We start from the raw sequence: 19220 nt of genomic DNA, 5'->3' as shown, positions 1-19220 counted from the left end.
AATTTAACAAGAAAAATACAAAATATGGAGAGAGGCTGCATAACTTTGGGTGTTTTCACATATAGTCCACAACATAATAACCGATCTCAGTCCTCTTTAAAGAGAACTCGGGTAAAAAAAACAATAACTCAGTTATCTTTGTACTCACACTACATTTGCCTTTGAATAAGGACTCAACTCTTGCCAGTTCCATTCACATATTTGTGGTCCCACTCCTATTTGCATTCACATTGCTATGTTTAGAAAGGAACCAATATATTTGTCCAACATTTACTCGATGCAATCAAGGTTTTTACAAAGTAAAGGACAAGTCATTCCATCTGAACGTGTAATCGGAAAGCTAGATACTGTACCTACTTATATTTGGAAGTTAATAGATTGCATTTAGTTAAAATATATGATAATTGTCATCAGAAGATACTATTAACATCTAAATATTATTTGTAAAAAAATAAAATAGCAAAAGAACAACTGCAGATTAAATAATGCTATAATTGAAAACTGAACACCCAATGTAGGCTTATGTCCCTAGAATAGAATTGACTTTGTACCCTATCTTGTGATTCTCACCAAATATGTTGTTGACTTCTCACAATATTCAAACCCCACAATCGAATAAACAGTTTATGAAATCACACTTTTTTTCGCGAATCTGCACATCGTTGTCTTCTCTCGTTTGTGGAACCAATGTTTTTTTTCGTACCTTCATTTAACTAGGCAAGTCAGTGAAGAACAAATTCTTATTTACAATGAGGGCCTGGCAAAAGGCCTCCTGCGGGGACGCGGGCTGGGATTAAAAAATATATACAGTTGAAGTCAGAAGTTTACATACACTTAGGTTGGAGTCATTAAAACTCGTTTTTCAACCACTCCACAAATTTCTTGTTAACAAACTATAGTTTAGGCAAGTCGGCTAGAACATCTACTTTGTGCATGACACAAGTCATTTTTCCAACAATTGTTTACAGACAGATTATTTCACTTATAATTAACTGTATCACAATTCCAGTGGTCAGAAGTTTACATACACTAAATTGACTGTGCCTTTAAACAGCTTGTAAAATTCCAGAAAATGATGTCATGGCTTTAGAAGCTTATGATAGGCTAATTGACCTCATTTGAGTCAATTGGAGGTGTACCTGTGGATGTATTTCAAGGCCTACCTTCAAACTCAGTGCCTCTTTGCTTGACATCATGGGAAAATCAAAAGAAATCAGCCAAGACCTCAGAAAAAAATTGTAGATCCCCACAAGTCTGGTTCATCCTTGGGAGCAATTTATAAACACCTGAAGGTACCACATTCATCTGTACAAACAATAGTACGCAAGTATAAACACCATGGGACGACACAGCCGTCATACCGCTCAGGAAGGAGACGCGTTCTGTCTCCTAAAGATGAACGTTCTTTGATGCGAAAAGTGCAAATCAATCCCAGAACAACAGCAAAGGACCTTGTGAAGTTGCTGGAGGAAACAGGTACAAAAGTATCTATATCCACAGTAAAATGAATCCCATATCGACATAACCTGAAAGGCCGCTCAGAAAGGAAGAAGCCACTGCTCCAAAACCGCCATAAAAAAAGCCAGACTACGGTTTGCAACTGCACATGGGGACAAAGATCATACTTTTTGGAGAAATGTCCTCTGGTCTTATGAAACAAAAATAGAACTGTTTGGCCATAATGACCATCGTTATGTTTGGAGGAAAAAGGGGGATGCTTGCAAGCCGAAGAACACCATCCCAACCGGGAAGCAAGGGGGTGGCAGCATTATGTTGTGGGGGTGCTTTGCTGCAGGAGGGACTGGTGCACTTCACAAAATAGATGGCATCATGAGGTTGGAAAATTATGTGGATATATTGAAGCAACATCTCAAGACATCAGTCAGGAAGTTAAAGCTTGGTCGCAAATGGGTCTTCCAAATGGACAATGACCCCAAGCATACTTCCGAAGTCGGGGCAAAATGGCCTAAGGACAACAAAGTCAAGGTATTGGAGTGGCCATCACAAAGCCCTGACCTCAATCCTATAGAAAATGTGTGGGCAGAACTGAAAAAGCGTGTGCGAGCAAGGAGGCCTACAAACCTGACCCAGTTACACCAGCTCTGTCAGGAGGAATGGGCCAACATTCACCCAACTTATTGTGGGATGCTTGTGGAAGGCCCAAGTTTGACCCAAGTTTGACCCAAGTTAACAATTTAAAGGCAATGCTACCAAATACTAATTGAGTGTATGTCAACTTCTGACCCACTGGGAATGTGATGAAAGAAATAAAAGCTGAAAGAAATCATTCTCTTTACTAGTATTCTGACATTTCACATTCTTACAATAAAGTGGTGATCGTAACTGACCTAAGACAGGGAATTTTTACTTGGAATAAATGTCAGGAATTGTGAAAAACTGAGTTCAAATGTATTTGGCTAAGGTGTATGTAAACTTCCGACTTCAACTGTCTGTAGGACAAAACACACATCACGACAAGAGATATACCACAACACTACATAAAGAGGTAGTGCAGCATGGTAGCAACACCACATGACAACAACATGGTAGCAACACAACATGGCAGCAACACAACATGGTAGGAGCACAAAACATGGTACAAACTTTATTGGGCACAGACAACAGCACAAAAGCAAGAAGGTAGAGACAACAATACATCATGCAAATCCACCACAACTGTCAGTAAGAGTGTCCATGATTGAGTCTTTGAATGAAGAGATGGAGATAAAACCTTCCAGTTTTAGTTATTTTTTTTTGCAGCTCATTCCTGTTGCTAGTTGCAGCACACTGAAAAGAGGAGCGACCCAGGGATGTGTGTGCTTTGGGGACCTTTAACTGAATGTGATTGGCAGAAGGGGTGTTGTCTTTAGAGGATGAGGGCTGCAGTAGGTATCTCAGATAGGGACGAGTGAAGCCTAAGAGGGTTTTATAAATAAGCATCAACCAGTGGGTCTTGCAACGGTTATACGGAGAGGACCAGTCTGAGTTTTTGAGTTTTTCTAGCGATAGTTCTACAAAATCTCATCATAAGACACTCCCAAACGGTTCAACTGGGAAATTAATTGAAGTGACCTTGTTCTTTTTCCTATTTTTTTTGTTGTTCATACTATTCTGTAGGCCTATGTATAGAGCTCTCTTGCTTTTCTACCTCTCTGGCTTTTCTTCCTTTTCTCACAGGATACTTACGGGAAATATAAAAACATATATTGTGTGTCTCCAGCATAAAGACAATACAGTATAAATTGTATAAAAGTGGACATTGATGAGAATGTATTGATCTGGTAGGGCCTAATACAGATTTAGTTACATGTTTAAGGGTAACTACATGACCTGACTAGAACAAACGGGGCCCTAGTTCAACCCTTTAATTAGGTTCCATATTTTCTCCACTCCAGGTCACATCAAATGGTCAGAAAAAACTTGGGTCCCTACAGGAAATATTTTATTAACTCCCTTCTTCATTTCTACTAATCTGTACATGGATGATCAAATGTATCCAGTCACAGTACTTGGTTGTCACACACACAAACACACACCTGAGCGGCAGTATTACCCTGGTGGTATTTACGTTTTATTTTTTCATTCTGTTTTGGTCACAGTTCTCTAGGTTGTTCTTGAGACTGTGTAGTTTCAAGTTGTATTAGTTGAATGTACAGGATACACGTGGTATACACTGTCCAATGAAATGCTTACTTGCAGGTTCCTTCTCGACAATGCAACAACAATATGAAATAATAAAATGTTTTAGCATAAGTATAATAAAGGAATGCACAATTTATATTACAATATTTACACATGTATCAGGGAAGTGTACTGGCAGTATTTCCCTCATTCATGGATTTCCTAGATTAGTCTCTTTGGTTTTGCTAAATCTATTTTATTATTGTGTCCCATTCTGAACTTCTGGCAAAGCCTCCTAACCTTTGTAATGTCACACCACATTAGTTCAGTGTATTAGTTGCATTCTCCACTTCTAACATTACACCAGTTTATATTATGTCATACTCCACATCATTTGTTTCTGTTTATTCTATGTCCTGCTTTTATTGTCAACAGTACCCCTTTCAGAGCTCAAAATGTTGCAGCATAATTTATCCTTATGGAAACATATGGTCAGCATGGAGTTAAATTAAAGGGAAATGGCAGTGCCCTACTTGGCATAACAAGGGCACACACACAGACACACATACACACACTCAGAAACTCATACACTCACACACTACCCACTCTCACACAATCTCACATTGGAAGGTCCTATTGTTAGGCTAAGCCCCCATTTCTACATCAGTACCAACTGGCCTGGGAGCAGCTCATTCCCTGAACAAAACCTCCCTCTGTTTCAGTATGCAGCTGCAGCTTCCGAGATGCCCCAGTCAGATTCATGACCTAGTGTGGAAAGACTGGGAACCTCCACCATGAAGAGGGGGGACTATTTGTGACAATTATTGTTTTGATCTGGAGGACCTCTATCATTAGATTTTGACTACCCTCAAGGTAATCAACCAGTCATTTTTACTGTACCAGTGGTTCTTTTCCTAACATGCCTTGGAAAATAGCTTGGCAGTCTGATGGATAGTCTTTGTTATTGCATTTGATGTCCCCCTCTTCAGATGGACTATTCCATTTCGCATCTGAAAAATCAGATAGTTGGAAAGAATTCTTCATGGCAGGGACTGCTGTAGCCCCAGCACTGATTATAGCAGAGAACACCTGACCTGAGGTAATATCACATTATTATATGTTTTGAAATGTAATGTACTTATATAGGCTTTATTATTTTCAATTATTATCCTTTCCTTTTTAATTGCTTTCATATAATTGTAATACAACATCTCTTCATAAAGTCCTCAATGTATGTTGTATGCACATTCATTTCACATTCAATTACATTTTTCAGTCTTGTGCTTCATATGTTATGTCATTGATTTCTTCTTCTGCTATGATATCTTGTCAATATTTTATTCTCAAGTTAGCTCATCTCTCACCCCGAACTGTTTGCAAAGTCACTGTACTCATATGAAATGATAATGTATCCGTTTTTGCAGATAAGCAAATGGATCATCAGGAGCTAAAAGAACCCATGAAGGTCACACTCATTAAAGGTGAGTGAGACCTTTTCTTTATTCTTATTACATGTAATTGGACAGATTATAATAACTGACCGGGATCTGTTGGATCAGTTCTGATGTCTCTAACCAGTCACCTCCTATTCTATTACGGACTTGTGCAAGTCATCCCAGACCTCGTTGCCGAGTGAGGAGGAAAGGGTCAAAGAGAGAGAGACTTTGTAAAGGAAAGACTGGGTGTGGAAACGGGACATTTAAGAGCTCGCATTGCTATAAGGCATTGTGTTTAGGGCCACAGTTCTCTGGTTTCAAGTGGAATCAAACCGTAATCTGAAGGAGCCTTTAATACATTAGGGATCACCTCAAATGACTGTTAAACGACAGTATTGACATTTAGGTTGACAGGATTGACAACCAATTCTAACAAGAGAATAACATTTTAGAGAGGACACTGGAGTACCTTGTGTATGTTCCTGATGCATGTCTGTGAGTGAATCAATTGTGCATGATCAATTAATTAGTAATGCCACTAGTCACATAGGCTATACAGAACACATTGGCTATTCACCATAACAACAATAACACATTTGACCTTAGGGTTATCTTTTTTCACAGTTTATAGTGTAAATCTCATCAGAGCTTTATAATATGAAGTTACCCTTATAACATAGGAATCATTACACCTGCAGTATATTCTGTAGCTGTAAACCAAAGCATCAGGCCTAGACCAGAAGATTTCTTTGTGAGTGTTAATGTATAAAAATACAGTACCGGTCAGGGAATCATGAAGACTCTGACTCAGTTTTGAATGGCTGCCACAATGGTAGCGGGCTTAGACATTAGGGTGGATGGAGCATGACGGCTATAGCCTTCAGCATGATGAGATGTAAAAATAGAAAAAGGGTTAGAAGGATTCTCATTACATTCATTCTGTGGTGCCTATGAGGGAACGTAATGGTCGATGAACCAGCAAGTCTGAGAAATATTTTTAGACGTAGAAAGGAATATTCCAGAGTTGTGTTTTTTCATCCGGCATCATTTGATGACACCAAATATCCCAAGAAGTAATGGCCAACCATGATGTGTCAGTGAGAGATAAACCTTTAACATAGGGATGTCAACGAAAAAATACATTCCGGGGGCCGTGTTCGGTTTTTAACGAGATCTGGAGGGCCCCACTGAAAATTGGTTATATTTCCTCGCGGTCAGAATTTGCATAAAATAGTCCTCAAACGTTTTTGGAATTTTATAAGCTCCCTGACTGTCTAGCTTTCATTTTGGTGATTATTAGCGAGCTGAACACAGTCAGGAAACGGTATGGTAGGTCCATTATAATTTCTACACAGTTTCGATTTGGTTTGAGTTATTTTAAATGAAATATAGTTTTTTATTTGTATTTTTTGGGGCCCACAGGCCATATGTTTGACACCCCTGCTCTAACACATCCTGTTACTATCGGACACATTCTCTCACACACACAGCCTCTCTATCTCTCCCTCGCTCTTGCTTTCTCTCTCTCGCTCTTGCTTTCTCTCTCTCTTGCTTTCTCTCTCTCTTCCTCTCTCTTGCTTTCTCTCTCTCTACCTCTCTCTTGCTTTCTCTCTCTCTCCCTATCTCTTGCTTTCTCTCTCTCAGTTTCTCTCGCTCTCTCTCACACACGCTGACACATTTAACCTCACTCAGCTCCTCACGAAGAATCCATTTCCTCAGAGAAACACACACAACGAAACTCACTCAGCTCCTGACATATGCTCCGCGCAAACATCCATACACACACCTACACACGTTCTCATGCTCATTCAGCCATTTACAGACATGCACACACATGTACACACACACAAACACGCACTCTCTCAGATAGAGGCCAGAGCATTCCTCCCTGTCTTCACACACAGTGGGAGGTCATGTGCCTGAACAGGGGTGGGGGTGGGGGGTGCACCACCAGCCTCCAGCAGACTCTAAACACTGCTTTGTTTATGGACATTGATTAGCATTACTAACATCTCTGATTAGTTCTCTGGTTTGACGTCAAAGCTAATATTCCACAGTAACGTTTGCACGTGTATTTAAACGAGCTAGCGAGTGTGCGAGGTTGTGTGTGCATGTCTGTTATCTGAAACACCCATATTGTTAGTTTCTGCACTGATACAGTGTCTGCCACAGTGATGTCATAGCCCTCTGATATCTCCATTTATGGTGCACAGGCTCCATCTGTTATGGCGTCTTGTTTTGGCCTCTGCCAAACGCTTGATCTAGGATGAGGTCGTTTCTTTTTACAGCCCTGGCAGATTAGAAGAAGAGTTTTAGCTGGCTTTTATTCCATCTATTTTGAGAGAGAGTTATGCGTTGCTTTCTCTACTAGTCATCTTTTCGACCTATGAAATCATAGTCAGTAGAGGTCATTGCTTTGAAACTGTGAGAAATGTGATTACTTTGAGGGTACATCAAAGGGCTTGACTACTATAAGTGCCCGCTAATATAAGCGGACCCCAATATGTGAGTTCAGATGACATTATTAATTATTCTATTTTTGGGATGTAATTAGTTTATGTAATAGTCAAATTTTTGGTCATCTTGGGAAATTATCTCACATTTCATCCATGGCTAAATGTAATCTGTTGGCAGGGAGTGGGGAGGCAAAATAGTCCAGAGAGTCAGACATTCAGTCAAGTTTGACATTAGCTTTGGAATCTCGCAAAGGCCTAACGAGGGTAATAGAAAGTACGAGACCACATGTGGCTAATGTCAGTCATCTAGAATTTTATGATAATATTTGTCCTCATTTGCCCCTACTGTAGATACAGTGGATTGGGAAAGTATTCAGACCCCTTGACTATAGCCTTATTCTAAAATGGAATAAATCGGGCAAAACAGCAAAAACACGCTTTTGAAATTTTTGCACATTTACAAAATATTAAAAACAGAAAGGCCTTATTTACATAAGTATTCAGACCCTTTGCTATGAGACTCGAAATTGAGCTCAGGTGCATCCTGTTCAGTGGTGTAAAGTACTTAAGTAAAAAGACTTTAAAGTACTAAGTAGTTTTTTGGGGTATCTGTACTTTACTTTACTATTTATGTTTTTGACGACTTTTACTTTTACTCCACTTACATTCCTAAACAAAATAATGTACTTTTTACTCCTTACATTTTCCCTGACACCCAAAAGTACTAGCTACATTTTGAATGCTTAGTAGGACAGGAAAATTGTCTAATGCACACACATATCAAGAGAACATCCCATGTCATCCCTACTGCCTCTGATCTGGCAGACTCACTAAACACAAATGCTTCGTTTGTAAATGATGTCTGAGTGTTGAAGTGTGACCCTGGCTATCTGTTAATTAAAAAATATAGAATCTGGTTTGCTCAATATAAGGAATTTGAAATTATTTTTACTTTTACTTTTGATACTTAAGTACATTTAAAACCAAATACTTTAGACTCAAGTAGTATATTACTGGGTGACTTCCACTTTTACTTGAGTCATTTTCTTGAACCTCTTAAAGCTAGGGGGCAGAAATTTTATATTTGGGAAAAAACGTTCCCAAGGTAAACGGACTATTTCTCAGGCTCAGATATTAGAATATGCATATAATTGACAGATTAGGATAGAAAACACTCTAAAGTTTCCAAAACTGTCAAAATATTGTCTGTGAGTATAACAGAACTGATTTTGCAGGCGATAACCTGAGGAACTACAACCCGGAAGTGCTTTTAAAAAACAAAAATCCTTGTTCCATTGCTTGCCCCTCCTCCATTTAAAGGCGTATCAACCAGATTTCTTTTCCAATGGCTTCCTCAGGCTGTGTCCAAGCTTTAGACATAGTTTCAGGCTTTTATTTTGAAAAATTAGTGAGATTTATCAAAGCGCGTCAGTGGATGACCAGGTGTCCTTTGATTGGTTCCTGCGCAGAAGAGATTTGGCTCGACATTTTCTATCTCTGTAGAATTGAACAGTTTACCGTCTGGTTGAAATATGATCGATTATGTATGTTAAAAACAACCTGAGAATTGAATATAAAAAACCTTTCACATGTTACAACGAACATTACGGATACTTTTTGGAATTTTTCGTCTGCCCTTCAGTACCAGAACGAGCTTGTGGTTTTCTGAACATAACGCACAAACCAAATGGCGATTTTTGGTTATAAAACTAATCTTTATCGAACAAAAATAACATTTATTGTGTAACTGGGAGTCTCGTGAGTACAAACATCCGAAGATTATCAAAGGTAAGCGATTAATTTTATTGCTTTTCTGACTTTCTTGACCAAGCTAATTTAAGGCTAGCTTTTCTAGCAGTGATTGATACACTCACAAATGCTTGGATTGCTTTAGCTGTAAAGCATATTTTCAAAATCTGACACGATAGGTGGATTAACAACAAGCTAAGCAGTGCTTTGGTATATTTCACTTGTGATTCCATGATTATAAATATTTTTAGTATTATTTTTGAGTTTGGCGCGCTGCCAATTCAGCGGTTGTTTACGAAAATTATCCCGTAAGAGGGATCCGTGTGGCAAGTTAAGGTATCTTTACTTTTACTCAAGTATGACAATTGAGTACTTTATCCACCACTGATCCTGTTTCCATTGATCATCCTTGAGATGTTTCTACAACTTGATTGGAGTTCACCTGTGGTAAATTCAAATGATTGGACATGATTTGTAAAGGCGCACACCTGTCTATATAAGGTCCCACAGTGCATGTCAGAGCAAAAACCAAGCCATGAGGTCGAAGGAATTGTTTGTAGAGCTCCGAGAGAGGATTGTGTCAAGGCACAGATGTGGGGAAGGGTATCAAAACATTTCTGCAGCATTGAAGGTCCAAGAACACAGTGGCCTTCATCATTCTTAAATGGAAGAAGTTTGGAACCACCAAGACTCTTTCTAGAGCTGGCCCCCAGGCCAAACTGAGCAATCGGAGGAGCAGGGCCATGATCAGGGAGGTGACCAAGAACCCAATGGTCACTCTGACAGAGGTCCAGAGTTCCTCTGTGGAGATAGGAGAACCTTCTAGAAGGCCAGATGGAAGCCACTCCTTAGTAAAATGCACATGCCAAAAGGCACCTTAAGACTCTCAGACCATGAGAAACAAGATTCTCTGGTCTGATGAAACCAAGATTGAAACCAAGATTGGCCTGAATGCCAAGCGTCATGTCTGGAGGAAACCTGGCACCAACTGTACGTGAAGCATGGTGGTGGCAGCATCATGCTGTGGGGATGTTTTTCAGTAGCAGGGGCTGGCAGATTACTCAGGGTCGAGGGGAAGATGGACGGAGCAAAGTACTGTGAGATTCTTGATGAAAACCAGCTCCAGAGTGCTCAGGACCTCAGACTGGGGTGAATTTGTAACGACCCTAAGCACACAGCCAAGACAATGCAGGAGTGGCTTCGGGACAAGTCTTTGAATGTCCTTGAGTGGCCCAGCCAGAGCCCGAACTTGAACCTGAACTAACATCTCTGGAGAGACCTGAAAATAGCTGTGCAGCGACGCTCCCCATCCAACCTGACAGAGCTTGAGAGGATCTGCAGAGAAGAATGGGAGAAACCCCCCAAATACATGTGTGCCAAGCTTGTAGCATCAAACCCAAGAAGACTTGAGGCTGTAATCGCTGCCAAAGGTGCTTTAACAAAGTACTGAGTAAAGGGTCTGAATACTTATGTAAATGTAATATTTCAGTTTTTTATATTTTATACATTTGCAAAAAAATGGGTATTTGTCATTATGGGGTATTGTGTGTAGATTAATGAGGGGGGAGAATTATTTTATCAATTTTAGAAGAAAGCTGTAACATAAAAAAATATGGAAAATGTCAAGGGGTCTGAATACTTTCCGTATGCACTGTAAGTCTCCACCCTGTCATGTTGGTCTGTCTTCTGCTGAACACTGTATTTACCTCCATTCCTTTCCCAGATGAGATAAACCGATCCAACACGGGAACAAGTGACTCAGAGAAAGTCATCAAGCATCTGAACGAGGAGCTTCGTGAGGCCCAGGAGCTCTCCAACACAGGAAAACTGAAATGCATGGAACTGCAAGGTAATGGAAAAGCTTTGGGAATGACACTCACACAACAGTGGATTATAATATAATAGTAATATATGCCATTTAGCAGACGCTTTTATCCAAAGCGACTTACAGTCATTATCCAATACTGTATAAAGATAACAGGCACAAGCATACACACCTTCACACAACAGCTGCAGCAGTGAATGTTCATAGTTAGAGAAGTTAACTTATTGTATTATTTGTGTCATACATTATAGGTCTCCTGGAGGAGGAGAGGAGAGCCAACAAGCAGCAAGCTGACGAGTCTGCAAAACAGTTGAAACTCCTACACGGTAACTATAGACCAAAGTGTGTGTGTGTTGTTTGAAGTTGCCTTGGATCTTACTTACTAGAATTACTTTTGGGTTGTGTGAGAAATGTGTAGGAATGTGTGTGGGTAGAGCTGAGTTTTTGTTTGTATGCGTCACTGTTCATGAATCTAGGCTATTGTATATGTGGTTAAAGTTTGTGTGTAGTTGTGTTGTTGGTTCAGTCCTGTGAGATAGAGAGAGCTTCACCGCCTTTTGGATGTCTTTTGTTGGTGCAGTTCCGGACCGGTCTTGATTTCCACATCCAAAGACATCTATGTTTGGTTCAGATTTTGTCCGGTCTGGACCAGCTTTGATTTGGCCCAAACATAGATGTCTATAAATTACATATTTTAAACTTTCATTCAGAACCAAAAATGAGCTTAATTTCAACATCTGTAAAATACGTATTTTCAACATCTGTAAAATACGTATTTTCAACATCTGAAAAATAAGTATTTTCAACTTTCATTCAGAAGAGTGATAGTGATGAGGATGTGACTAAGAAGGTGACCAGCGCTGTGGAGAGGGTGACGTCTGACTACCACTCCGGTTCATCCTCAGATGAGGATAGTGACCTCAGGGAAATCGTCCCTCCCCTACCGTCCCCCAAAATCGCCACACATACCAGGTGATCTACCCAGCTGCTCCTTTGTGGCGTCCTCCAGTGCCCAAGCAGAAGAAGATGGGGCCCTTTAAAGGATATAACGGCCCTCCACGTCCTCCTCACTATGGCTTCAGACCCCAAGGCAGACCCACACAGCCCTTCGGACACAATGGCTGGGCTCTGCCTGGCCAGAGAAGGGGGCATGGATACTGGGGTGGCACTCCAGGCCTGACTTACTGTTAGGGACCACTATAGCAAGTGTTGACGTTAGTATTAGCCTTTTCCATGTGCCCAGGTTTCCTGAGCTGTTGAGGGTAAGCACAAGAGCAAGCAATAGTTAATGGGTGGAAGGTAGCCTAGCGGTTAAGAGGGTTGGGCCAGTAACTGAAAGGTTGCTGGTTTGAATCTTTGAGCTGACTAGGTGAAAATCTGTTGATGTGCCTTTGAGCAGGGCACTCAACCCTAATTGCTCCTGTAAGTCACTCTTAGACCGTCTGCTAAATGACAAAAAAATGTCAACAGAAAATGTACCTGATTTCAATGTCCTGAAAATAGTTTTTTTTTTACATCAGGAAAATATGCCTTTTCAACGTTCTGGAAAATAGGTATTTTAAACATGGAAAATATATTTTCACCTTTCATTCAGAACCTAAATTGAACCTAACTTCAACATCTGGAAAAATATGTATTTTCAACATCATTTTGCTTACTGGGACTATTCTAGTTTTGCTGGGGCAGAACAGCAAGGACCGGCCCTGATATAACTCTTCTCATCCTTAAAAATGTCCACTGTCTTCTGTGTGAGCAGGCCAGCTGCGTCAGCTACAGGACGAGCTGGGGGTCCTTAGAGAACAGAAAGACAGCGCCTCCCTGAGTTCACAAGATGAACTGCACAGATCCCGAGAAGAAGTGAAGACGCTGCGTCGCACCCTTGATGCTGCCACCGCCGATTGGAAGCGGGAGGTCTCTACGGTCCAGGGTAACCTAGCAACCGTCTCCAGGGATATGGAGAAGTGGCGAGAGACAGCCAGCAAGTATGAGCGTGAGATTAACGGCCTGCAAGGTGACCTACAGCAGCAGAGCAAGCAGTGGCAGAAGGCTGCCGAGTCACAAGGTACCAGTGGTGTAAAGTTCTTAAGTAAAAATACTTTGAAGTACTACTTAAGTTGTTTTTTGGGTATCTGTACTTTACTTTACTATTGATATTTTTGATGACTTTTACTTTTACTTCACTATATTCCTGAAGAAAATAATGTACTTTTATTCCATACATTTTCCCAGACACCCACAAGTACTTGTTACATTTTGAATGCTTAGCAGGACAAGAAAATTGTCTAATTCACGCACTTAAAGAGAAAATCCCTGGCCATCCCTACTGCATCTAATCTGGCGGACTCATTAAACACAAATGCTTTTTTTTATATCTGAGTGTTGGAGTGTGCCCCTGGCTATCCAGAAAATCGTGCCATTTGGTTTGCTTAATATAAGGAATTTGAAATTATTTATACTTTTACTTTTACTTTTGATACTTAAGAATATTTTAGCAATTACATTTACTTTTGATATGTAAAGTATATTTAAAATCAAATACTTTTACTTTTACTCAAGTAGGATTTTACTAGGTGTCTCACTTTTTACTTTAGTAATGTTCTGTTATTAAGGTATCTTTACTTTTACTCAAGTATGACAATTGGGTACTTTTTCCACCACTGCAAGGTACTACATATACAATGCATAGAAAATACATAACAAATATTGATACTCTGTACAAACAAATATTTATCTGAAATAAGGAGTGTTATTTATGTGATTTATAAAGCATTTGTACACAAAGTTGCATCCATGTGAAAGTATATCCACATCAACTTAGTTTGGGCAGCTAATTAGCCCCGAATAGACTGACTAAATAGTTTTACTGAAAGTATCAAGGAGTTGGCTGAAGCAGAAACAGACTATCACCCAGGCTGTGATATAATGACATGTCTGAGCGTCCCTATGGTTTTCTACAGCAGGTGAAATGGAGTCTATGCAGAGGGAGTGCACCAGCCTCCAGAGGGAGGTGTCATCCCTGCGCTTGGAGAAACAGGAAGTGCTGAATACACACCAGAAGGAGAGTGCTGCCCTCAAGGCGGAGAAGGAGGAACTGCTCAGGGCTCACCAGAAGGAGAAGGGGAACCTACAAAATGAGAGTGCTGTCATGCGCTCAGAGAAAGAGGCCATGCTGAAGAAGCAAAAGGAGCTAGAGAAGGATTTGGCCAGGTCAGTCTGTAGTCTGAAACACAACTGGCAAGAGCATCTGTGCCTAAACATCATACACAGATTCGATTGGGCGCAACTCAACTCAGAAATGGTCCCAGTATTTGCACGTCTGTCTCTGCCACTCTCACACTCTCCCTTGCTCTAATGCCCAGTTATCTTTGACTCTTTATTTCGTGCACACACCGACATACACATGTATATACACACACACTCTCATTAACAGACCAATACATTTAACATTGAAATGGTCACAATTAGAATACATTGGTCTACAAATCATTCATAGACAGTAACACTGTTCCTGAAACTCTGTCTCTCTCTCTCTTTCTACCCCTCTCTCTCCCCCAGCTCGCGTGCCCAGAGTACTGAGCTGGGCAGCATTCTGAAGGCCCTGGAGCTCTCTCAGGTGGAGATGGAGAAGAGGCTGGGGGCCCAGCAGGAGCAGCACCAGCAGGACAACACCAAACTTCAGAGCCAGCTGGACCAGTCAGACGGCCGCACCAAGGACCTGCAGAGAGAGGTGGGCACATGCATGCTGTCTTCCTCTCTTCCTTGAAGTAATCCCTGATCTATGATCTGACATGACTGGATAGGCTAAAAAAAGCTACATTATAAACTGGGTGATTTGAACCCTGAATGTTGATTGGCTGACAGCCGTGGTATATCAGACCGTATACCACAGGTATGACAAAACATTTGTTTTTCCTGCTCTAATTACATTGGTAACCAGTTTTGAATAGCAATAAGGCACCTCAGGGATTTGTGGTATATGGCCAATATACCACGGCTAAGGGCTGTGTCCAGGCACTCCGCTTTGCGTCATGCATAAGATCAGCCCTTAGCCATGGTATATTGGCCATATACCACACCCCCTTGGGCCTTATTGCTTAAGTATATAATGGAACCCATAATTATCACAATCCTATCTTGTTAGCCAAGTGGTCACTACATGGAAGGGAGGAAGGAAGTATTTGTTCAAAGTATTTGATGAGGGCCTGGACTTTTACAACCGCTGTTTTATCCCTTTTGAAACAGAAGCCTTACGGTTGCTCAAACTATGCATGTTTTATGAATGCCCTGTAATATTTATAACCTCTCTGTTTTCAGTACGAAGAGACGCAGACCGAGCTGTCAGACCTGAAGGAGAAGTTTGAGAGAACCGAGCAGGAAAAGCAGTCGATCACTGATGAGCTTGAGGAGTGTAAAGCTGACCTGAAAATGCTGCGGGAGAAAGGAAACAAAGTGAGTTATCCACTATCAAGACTTAAAAAAATATACTGCGACTAAGAAGAGGTCTTCAACATGCATGCTGTAAATATATATGTTTTGGAAATGTTGGGTTGAATTCAAATGTTGAGTTGAGATCAGTTGAGATGAAATTGACTTCAAGCAGCACCAGTAGCAGGCTACCCCTTCCTTTGAGTTTTTAGTTGAAAAGTTTCAGAGTTTATTCGACACGTGCACAGGATACAACAGGTGTTCACCAGAGCATTTCTAATCACACCACAACTGCTCCCTCCCTCCTCCCAACCTGCTTGTCCCTTGACTATTGCTTCTAGACTTAGACACACTTGGACACGCTTGTAGTATGTTAGAATATGGTCAGATACATATTGTGTTGTGTATTTATTGTACCGATATCAATATACGCTGAGTGTACAAAATATTAGGAACACCTTCCTGATATTGAGTTGCATCCCCTTTTGCCCTCAGAACAGCCTAAATTCGTCAGGACATGGACTCTACAAGGTATTGAAAGCATTCCACAGGGATGCTGGCCCATGTTGGCTCCAATGCTTCCCACAGTTGTGTCAAGTTGGCTGATGTCCTTTGGGTGGGGGACCATTCTTGATACACACGAGAAACTGTTGAGTGGGAAAAACCCAGCAGTGTTGCAGTTCTTGACACACTTAAAACGGTGCGCCTGGCACCTACTACCATACCCCGTTCAAAGGCACTTAAATCTTTTGTCTTGCCCATTCAACCTCTAAATGGCACACATACACAACCCATGTCTCAATTGTCTCTCCTCTGAAATGGATTTAACAATTGATTTAACAATTGACATCAATAAAGGATCATAGCTTTAACCTTTTAAGCTATCCTGAGTGGCGCAGCGGTCTAAGGCACTGCATCTCTGTGCAAGAATCGTCACCACAGTACCATGTTCAAATCTAGGCTGTATCACATCCGGCCGTGATTGGGAGTCCCATAGGGCGGCGCACAATTGGCCCAGCGTCGTCCGGGTTTGGCCGGAGTAGGCCGTCATTGTAAATAAGAATTTGTTCTCAACTGACTTGCCTAGTTAAATAAAGGCTAAATGTAAAAATAAAAAAAATTCACTGGATTCATCTGGTCATTTAATGTCATGGAAAGAGCAGGTGTTCCTAATGTTTAATAAACACAGTATATTTGATGAGTTGACCCACTCTCCTGGGGTCAAACTCACCCATTCCCAACGATGTCTTTATATCCCTTCCCTCCTGTAGACCTCCCTATTGCTGCCTGTCCAAGCCATACTCATCGGCCTTATCCTGGCTTTGCTGTATTGGTGCTTCGGCGCATTGTGGTAGAAAGGTACACCGTACTCCTGTCCAGTCAACCCGGCCTACATCTTGCATTGTTTGTCTCTGTCAGCACACTGCATGAAACAAATCTCAAGTCTCGAAATTGAAAAGTCTCTCTCGTTCCTCTGAAATACTGAGGAAAATACGATGTCTCCCCATGACAGAACTAACATTTCTAATATGACATCTTCTCCTCTTGCCTGGCTCTTTAATATCTAACGAATCTCTCTTTCTATGCGCTGATTTTTGTCTTGTCTTGCTCTATGTGAACATGTTGCTTTTAACCGTCATTGTTCTCTGTGCATTCCATGACAGCTTTGGCCAATCGGGTGCTGTTAAAGGGCTAGAGCAGCCTGTCAGACGGTGCTGAGGTCAGTGTTTCAGTTTGTGTCACTTCCTATTTCAGAGTGGATGGATCGTCTGGGTGCCTCATGCAGTTGCCGTGGTAGCGACTATGACTGCTGCCGTGCTCTACGCCAGGACCTGAGTGTGAGACACACACACACAAGGATATATAAGTGCAAACATGCACACATACGTACATATGGTCAGACTTCTGTACACTAAACCTATTAAATGCATTGCCTCCTGATCTGTTCAGTTGTTTACTCATGTTCAGATGTTTTAACAAGGAGAGCCCTTTAGTTGAATACTTATAGTTTCATTGATATATTTTAGAGAGAAATTTGAGAAATGAATATCAAATATACTGTACAATTAAAGGCAAGTTCAATCTTCCTAAAGTTCTAATTTCAGAAACTCATAAATGCATTTTTGTTTTTCTCTTTATGTTTTACATTAGGACTCTATCTTCTCATAGGATTTCAACAATGAATATAGGCTAAAGATACTGTACACTGTTATCCTCACTGATAATGTTTAATATTACTGCAGAAAGACCTTCTGTCTTCGAGGTCCAACTGCCCTAAACACTTTCTTTGTTTTAGAGTCCAGTAAAATATGTAAATTCACCTTAAACTTTAATTTGCTGCGTTGCAACGCCTAAGCTATGTGTGAATACATGGTGAATGATCTTAGATAATTTGCATACACTCACTCACATAATTCTGGTAAAAAGGGTTAAGGAATACCCAGAGATTAATGATCTTGAGCCCAAAAAGTTAGACGTTCCCCCTCAATTTGATGTTAACTGTTGACTATTCAGTAGGCCTACCTCCCTTTTGAATCAATGTTTGCATGCAATTTAAACCTCTAGTATCAATTCATTTGTCATCCAATTAAATTCACCACAAAATATACTGTAATTCAAGCATTGCTTTTTCCAATGTAAATAATTGTGCAAAATGTACTGTATTTTGAAAAAGATAATGGCGGTGATAATATAGTTTAAAGTTAAACTATTTGCTCTAAAATGTACTTTGTGTGACCTTAATTAAACATTCTAAATCTCATAATCATGATTATTTTTCTCCAGTACCACATATTAGACAATAAGTGGAGCCACATGTTAAGTTTGGGTTGGTAGAAACCTCTCATTGACCATATGAAATCTCAATGTTTACAGTATGGCATGTGAGTCATGTTGAACAGTTGTTGATTTGGCCATAGGCTACAAAGTATCTATCATGCCAGGTTCTTTGAACTTCTCTAGGCATCTCTGATGGATATTACTTTACTATTGATAATCAGAAAAGGTGCTTTTGGAAGAAACAGAGGAAAGTACCTTAAACTTGGACATGTGTTTGGCATTTAGAGGACTCTTGTTTCAGTATTTTGCAAAGATGTAGAGTCACCATTTTTCAATAACACGCATGCACACACACCCCTCAATGCCTTCCTGCAGTCCATCTCAATGAGGACGGGGGCCAGGACAAGACCAAAAAACAGACCCCTGAGCTAAGGCTGCTACACGGGCAACGTAAGGTGAGATGTTTCTCGCCCATCAAATTATATGTAATAATAGTCTTATCCTGATATTAATAATGAATAACATCAATGCAGGCAGGAGGTGTAGGGATGAAATCAGGCCTGGATATTAGTCATAATGTAATGAACACGAGGGGAGACAGAGCTGGTTTCAAGCGCAGGGCACAGCAGGTGTTAATTGCAAAGGACCACAGGAGGCAACAGCTACCTGGGTCCAGTGGCAGGCAGAAGGTCATACATTGGAGGTCCAAAAGGGCAACATTACAGGCAGGGAAAAGGCTAGTAACGTAGTCCGGGGATTAGGCAATCCGATAGGCTAAAGTACAGGCAGGGAATAGGCATCGTTAGTGAGGCAGGCCAAAACTATCATACATGGGAGTAACTCACGGGAAACCCAGCACTCTGAAATACGTGTCACAAAACAAACAATACCTCACAGTGATGGGGTGCAAAGAACTGAACTAAATAGTGT

At 40.7% G+C, this 19220-nt stretch overlaps 1 protein-coding gene across 4 annotated transcripts; it reads left to right on the top strand.

Annotated features, from left to right (window-relative positions):
* Positions 1 to 4375: 4375 nt before the first annotated feature.
* slmapb (sarcolemma associated protein b) lies at positions 4376 to 18276 on the top strand. 4 transcript variants are annotated; one of them, XM_055932151.1, is made up of 10 exons: positions 4376 to 4494; positions 4611 to 4720; positions 5046 to 5102; positions 10986 to 11111; positions 11339 to 11413; positions 12844 to 13149; positions 14045 to 14294; positions 14643 to 14814; positions 15402 to 15536; positions 16008 to 16133. In XM_055932151.1, exons 3-10 carry the CDS (start codon positions 5054 to 5056, stop codon positions 16116 to 16118), a joined length of 1224 nt encoding a protein of 407 aa, XP_055788126.1. In that variant the 5' UTR covers positions 4376 to 4494; positions 4611 to 4720; positions 5046 to 5053; the 3' UTR covers positions 16119 to 16133. The 4 variants fall into 4 exon arrangements, with proteins under 4 accessions (XP_055788126.1, XP_055788125.1, XP_055788128.1 ...); XM_055932152.1 differs by lacking the exon at positions 16008 to 16133 and adding exons at positions 16784 to 16871; positions 17268 to 17356 and having other exon boundaries at positions 4379 to 4720; XM_055932150.1 differs by having other exon boundaries at positions 4376 to 4720.
* Positions 18277 to 19220: the final 944 nt, after the last annotated feature.

The sequence above is a fragment of the Salvelinus fontinalis genome, chromosome 8, assembly GCF_029448725.1.
Source record: "Salvelinus fontinalis isolate EN_2023a chromosome 8, ASM2944872v1, whole genome shotgun sequence".
Lineage (NCBI taxonomy): Eukaryota > Metazoa > Chordata > Actinopteri > Salmoniformes > Salmonidae > Salvelinus > Salvelinus fontinalis.
The sequence above is the reverse complement of the archived record's forward strand: the minus strand, read 5'-3'. Positions and strand labels throughout refer to the sequence as shown.